Raw genomic sequence first — 6371 nt, 5'->3', positions numbered from 1 at the left:
CTTCCATCGTCTTGACCTCGCCTATTCCTACCCGAATTCTCACCAAAACTCTCATCATCCTCACTAACTTCAAGTTTACTTATCCTTTCATGCATTGTTTCCAACTCCGCTCTCATTGCTTTCCTTATCATTGTACTCAAATCTTTCTTTGAAAATTTTTGACTATTTGAACTCATCGTACCTGCAAGAAAAAAATTAGTAATAAAATTCCCCACACAAGTTCTCATAAGTCCCTCCAAACGAATTCACTCAATCACTCTTTTTTTTTTTTTTTGTCACTCAAAATTTATGTAGGCTTTTGCTTGGTAAAAGTGAATCAAACTCTCAAGCTCACAACTTGTAGACACTTGAAGATTGACTCTCGAAAACTGACAAAAACAAGATGAATAAATTTATGAACACTCGAATTTTGACTTGAACCCAAGGATGAACAATTGACAACAAGTTATCTTGCTTCTTCAATATTTCTTTTTTTTTTTTTTTTTTGAAGCTTTCGATCCTTTCTATTTTTTTTTGATCGATTTTTTTTTTATAACTTGTAGCACAAGACACGAGACTTGGATAACAAGTTTGAAAGAAACGACACAAAAATTCGACGAAGGAAATATTCCAACGAAGAACGATGAAGAACGGGTAAGAAGAACGCGAAGAACAGAGATAGATGAAGATAGATACTTACTTGATTCAAAACCTTTGCTCTGATACCAAATGATATGAATTCTTAATGTATGGAAGGCAAACACGACTATATTAAAATCGTACCCTCAATCCAATAACAAAAGAAATCAAGAAATTGCCCGATCTTAAAAATAAGTAAAAATTTTTGGATTAACCACCTCTAGCTTACAACGAAACTAGCAACAGTAATCACGAAGAAAACAATTGATCACAACGGGACCTTCAGAAAACCTGTTTCTGACAACCCACGAGGATAATCAATCGACAAACGCCACAAAGTTGAAAACTTTGATAAGTTTGATTTTTGGGTAAGCAAAAGCTTAATAAAATTCTAGAGAGAATTTTGTATTGAGTAATCAATAATCTGAAATCTTAATTGTTATTTTTAATAATGAATGTATATGTTGTATTTATAATACAACTACAAAATAATAAAAGATATCGCAAAATAATTCAAAATATAGCTAAAGATATCAAAGATATATCCTAAAAGTTTCCTAGTAGGAATAAAACTCTCAAAAATAGAAAATAATGCCAAAATATCAAAAAGTCTCGCACACACACAAAACGCCGAACTGTGTGAGAGAGAGTGCAGGCGCGGGCGCGCATAGAACTCTGTCCTGAAATCTTAAAAACAACGGATCAGGCGCGGGCGCGCGTCAATGAGGCGCGGGCGCGCATACCTCTCGGGTCTTGTCACCTCTTTTTATGTTTTCTTTGATATTTCCTCTACTCTCTTGACTTTTTTGGACTTCAATAAGATTATAACATCCCTCAAAATGATCTTCAAGCATTCCAATGTTCATTATCAACGATTGAAGCGCATCTTTGAATTTTTTAGCTCGTCCTCTCGTAATCGGTCCTCTTGGCATCTCTAACGGAACTTGATCAACAGGCGAGCTATCCATGATCGCATCAGTAACCAATTGAATATCTAAAATGTTAGTCTCTATTTATTATAAATGTGTTGTATTTTCATTACAGACGCTGTGTTCGGCTGGCTAGTACTTAGAAAGAAGCCCAGAAGTTTTATCCCAAAAGGTGAAAAGAAAGAGGCCCAGAAAGTAAAGAAGCCCAAAAGGGCAAATCGAAGCCCAGAACAACCCAAACCCGGCTGAACCCAAGCCTAGCCGCTCGTCGTCACCAGCAGGCAAGTGTTCTTCATCGCTGCCGAACTCTTCGGTGCGATTTCACGGCGGGTCGATCCAGTATATAGCATATGTGTCATCGTTGGTACTGGTGGTTTTAATTTCTCACGAATTTACTTTTCTGGTTTGTCTTGCAGAAATTTGTGATGGCCTCCCTTTTTAAGGTAATTCTCGTTTTCCCCCCATCTAACGCACTCTCTTTAACTATTTAAGAGCACTTGAAGGTTCTTGAACAGTATCTTTGTGTTCATTATGCCGCACTTGCACTATGGAACTCCAGTTTGCAGCTAGGGATTTTGAGCTCTTTGTTTGTTCTTCATAAAGTGTTGTGCTTTATGCTTCACGGATTTTTGCTTTCTTTTCTCCTCAATCTCACGACTTTGGCGCGGTTTCTTTTGATACAGTTTGTGGGTTTTTTAATTATTTTTTGATCTTTTTGGCATTTTAATTTTGATATTGCACGGTATAAGCTTCTGGGTTCGTCCATTATCACTTCATAATTTCTGTTGGGGATTTGTGGGATAGTTGATCATTCAGCAGTTAATGCGGCACCACATACTTCAGAAATTGTACATGCTTTACTCTTAATTTCTTGTTCTTGGTGCGTTGCCAATTTACTATATTTATTGTTTTAACTTTGCCTTAGGATCCGAACAAGATATCAGCTTATCGGGATAGGAGGTTTTCTGGGACACAGGAAGAATTTGAAGAGGTTCTGTTAAACTCGACCACAGTTTATGTTGGAAACATGTCATTTTACACAACAGAGGAGCAAGTGTATGAGCTATTCTCTCGAACTGGAGAGATTAAGAAGATAATCATGGGTTTGGATAAGAACTCTAAAACACCATGTGGATTCTGCTTTGTTGTGTAAGCCTTCACGTTAAATTGATATACTCTAGTTCCTTTGGTATTAGTTCTAAGCCGGAAATTTTTTTAACATTTCCTTCTTTTGATCATCTCAGAAATAAAAAGTGACATCGGATGGGCTGGAAGTTTATTAAATTGATTTCAGCTGTTTAGTATAGATATGGTGTAATATTTATAGGATATATTTTTTCTAACATAGAAATGCTATAAAATATATCCAATTGCTTTCAAATCATAATTCAGAAAACATAATACAATTTTTGTTAGGGAAAATAATTTTTTCATAAACACACATATTTCCTAGCATATTATTAACTTGAATTATGTGCCAAAAGTCGGGTAGCTTTTCTTCAAAATTAATACATCGATCAATTCATGAGTATGTGCCATTATATACTTGATACTTCTTAAAAACTTTTCTGGTAAATGTTGAAGAAAATGACACATTTTTGCAGTAACACTAATAGTAGCTATTTTGTCCAATTCTGATGTCCTTTTCTGCTGATTTATGTCTTTGAGGTGATTTAAGTTGTAACAGATTAATATTTTCCATTTCTGTTATGTAGCTTTTAAGTTTCTATAATACTTGATTGCTTTATGTTGTTCATCCTTATACTCTTTGAGATATAACAATGTGGAAAGTTGTTTTATATCATATGGTTTCATGTTGGAACCTTGTGCTTGTCAGGTACTACTCTAGAGATGATACTGAAGATTGTGTGAAATATATTAGTGGTACAATTCTCGATGATCGTCCTATCCGTGTTGATTTTGATTGGGGGTATCAAGAGGGCAGACAGTGGGGTCGTGGTCGAAGTGGTGGGCAGGTGATGCAAATAATTTTTCTTCAACCTCCTAACAACTTTTAGAACTAATTGATTCTTTTTCTTTTTCCCAGGTGAGGGATGAGTATCGGACTGACTATGATCCAGATATCCTTTTAACCTATTGTTTAGAACAACTATTATTTCAACTTCTTAAATTTTTGGATTCATTTCTTGATTTTACTTGGTTTTCTTATGAAATTGCTAATATTCTTTGAAAAGATTTTGCATGCTTTCAATTCTGAGGGAACTACTGTGTATTTTGAGGAGCATTACTATGTTGGAGTTGACGGAACCGTGAACCGAAACCAGAACCGTCTCTAAATAATCAAAAGCAAAATCATTTTTTGATTTTGATTCCTATAAATAAATTACAACCAAAATTATGTGAAATCGTAACTGAAATTGTAATTTTTCATAAGTTCTAGGGTCGCGAGGATAATTAGTCAATCTAATTTATGTAATATAAACTACTTAAATTTTCATAATATAAATTCTAACCATATTTTAAAGTCTTTTTTAGTGAAATATAAAATATTCGTGAGATTCTCTAATAAAATTATTGAATAATTAAATTTAATTAGTTTTATTACCTCATGAGATACATCGTTATGGTTCCCTTGTCTATTAGGATTGGAATGATCGGTTTTGGAACTGTGATAAGACTTATATTAGAGTTCTGTCAAACAGATAGGCTCTAGCCTTTATCATCTATACCATGTCTTACTGGATTTTTTAGGTCCCATCCCTTTCCACCACCACCCCAAACAACCAACCCCCCCACCGCCCCCCCCCCCCCCGGGGTGCCATTGTGCATGTCATTCTGTTTTTCGCTTGTATATTGGTTGAAATTTTTATGCCTTACAATTCTATAGTAAAAAGATCAAGAATATCCACCGGTATACTGTTATTTAATATCTGTCTGTAAATTTCCTTGATTTATTGTACGTAGAGGTGGTTATGGTAAGTTAGTACAAAAAGAGTTGGAAGCACAGAGGCAGCTAGTGGATTATGGTGCCAGTTTTCCAGCCGTTATGACACCTGACTGTGAGTGGGCATGCAATTTTAAAATTGATTTGCTTGGCTTCGATCACAAAACTAAAGGTCCTTGTTGGATTTTTTTCACTTTATGTGCACACAGAATACTCGTAAAATCAATCTAAAAAAAAAAAAAAAAATACTCCTAAAATCTCCATTTCCTTCCAAAAAAAAAAAAAAACACACACACACGTATAATCTTCTGTATAAATATTTAACCACAATTTAAAAATATTTTTCCTCGATGGCCGTTTACTGATTTTCATTTGCTTATGGATGCATAGATATTGAAACACGGCAAGTTCATCATCTTGCTTGTAATATTGAATTGCTGAAGTATATGTTGTTCATACATGTTTGGAGTTTTACTTTTCTGTAGGATATATTTTATGACATGAGTAAATCTATAACTCTACGCATGGTACATAGTATATGGATTAGTAAGTGGTTGTATTGAATATCTTCAGAGGATTTAGCTACATGCTGGTGTTTAATCTTTGTGTCTATGAACCTACTGCTCTTATTTATGACCTTCAATTTTTGTAGTTGGTGGACATAGTGGAAACTATTATCAGGGGCGACCTAACCGCCATGGCAGAGGTATTCTTATTGTTGAGGCATAAACTGTCTTTGTCGTCTAGTCTAAAACTCATTGGTTGCTGCCATACTTTGAAAAAACAGATTACCCTCGTAAACGATACCGGGACGATGACCGTGGGGGTTCAGAGTTCTCAAAGAGAAGGTCAGATTATGTATACCGGAGAATTCCAGAGCATGTATCCAGACCTGTGAGTTTTTGTTGTTAATCTAGGACAATACTTTTTTCAACCTGTTATTACTTAAAATCTCGTCCCAAATTGATCTGCTGCTGCTTCTGTTTGTTTCAACCATTCAACGTTGCTCTATGTACGACTATGTTGCAAACTGTTGAAAGCTTTGGGGATTGTTTTATTTGATAACAAAAGCTTAGCTAAGATGTATGCTTTTTTTCTTTTAATCACAGCTAAGATGTATGCTAAGGTCTCATTTACGCTATCTAATTGAGATTTATTGGATTACTGAAGCCTGTTTGTATTTTTGGACCCCACTCTCATCTGATTACCTATGTTTTGTATTTTAAGAATCAACTGAATTATGGGGAAAACGCCATGTCTCTGGTCCTCATCATATCCATTGTCATTTTGATTTTTCAGGAGAAAAACCCACGGTTTCGAGAAAGTGGTGATTCTGATGACGATGAGGAAGATGAGGATCCTAAGAAAGCTTCTTAGGAACTTTAGGCTGCCTATGTGTGAATGTAATTGTCTAAGAACATATTTCTACTTAGTTTGATTTCAAAGTCGTGGTCACATTCCGATACAAGTCTCACTGGCCGTAGCACTTCTCCTGCTCATCTGTAATTCTGTATTGCGTAGTAAAGTTTCATTCTTCCCATTAATATGCGAATGGTGAACCAAATTGCTCTAGATTACAATTTGCAGAGTTGTTACAAGTTTCCTCTGATTTCTTCAGAGGGTATAAATTTGATTAGTTGTATTGTCTTTTTAAATTTTCAGAATCTAGAGCTGCCGGGGAACATTGATTGATGATTAATGCTAGTACTTTAATTATAAATTTATGATCAAATCATTAAAAACGTGACTTGGTCATTTTTTTAAAAATTTTTTTATGACATGAAAACCGTAGTCGTTCATTAATAAATGATCTTTCTTGGCTAAGAGAGATCGTTCATTAATAATATTGCTTTACTGCAAGGTTTGATGCATGTGTCTTTTTCCTGTATGGAAAAGAAAGTTTGAATACATATGGATGG

At 34.9% G+C, this 6371-nt stretch overlaps 1 protein-coding gene across 2 annotated transcripts; it reads left to right on the top strand.

Annotated features, from left to right (window-relative positions):
- Positions 1 to 1709: 1709 nt before the first annotated feature.
- LOC140864226 (nuclear cap-binding protein subunit 2) lies at positions 1710 to 5992 on the top strand. 2 transcript variants are annotated; one of them, XM_073268250.1, is made up of 9 exons: positions 1710 to 1828; positions 1964 to 1990; positions 2473 to 2696; positions 3385 to 3523; positions 3595 to 3628; positions 4469 to 4567; positions 5105 to 5158; positions 5240 to 5346; positions 5752 to 5992. In XM_073268250.1, exons 2-9 carry the CDS (start codon positions 1973 to 1975, stop codon positions 5827 to 5829), a joined length of 753 nt encoding a protein of 250 aa, XP_073124351.1. In that variant the 5' UTR covers positions 1710 to 1828; positions 1964 to 1972; the 3' UTR covers positions 5830 to 5992. The 2 variants fall into 2 exon arrangements, with proteins under 2 accessions (XP_073124351.1, XP_073124350.1); XM_073268249.1 differs by lacking the exon at positions 1710 to 1828 and having other exon boundaries at positions 1836 to 1990.
- The last annotated feature ends 379 nt before the right edge of the window (positions 5993 to 6371 follow it).

This window comes from Henckelia pumila, chromosome 4 (genome assembly GCF_033568475.1).
Source record: "Henckelia pumila isolate YLH828 chromosome 4, ASM3356847v2, whole genome shotgun sequence".
Lineage (NCBI taxonomy): Eukaryota > Viridiplantae > Streptophyta > Magnoliopsida > Lamiales > Gesneriaceae > Henckelia > Henckelia pumila.
Note: the sequence above shows the minus strand (reverse complement) of the source record. Positions and strands in the feature narration are given on the sequence as shown.

Excerpts from the sequence above, each read along its gene's own strand:
- LOC140864226 (XM_073268250.1), top strand. Across the intron at positions 3,629-4,468 it reads TCGGACTGACTATGATCCAG|GTAGAGGTGGTTATGGTAAG; the intron begins ATATCCTTTTAA and ends GATTTATTGTAC. Across the intron at positions 5,159-5,239 it reads ACCTAACCGCCATGGCAGAG|ATTACCCTCGTAAACGATAC; the intron begins GTATTCTTATTG and ends TTGAAAAAACAG.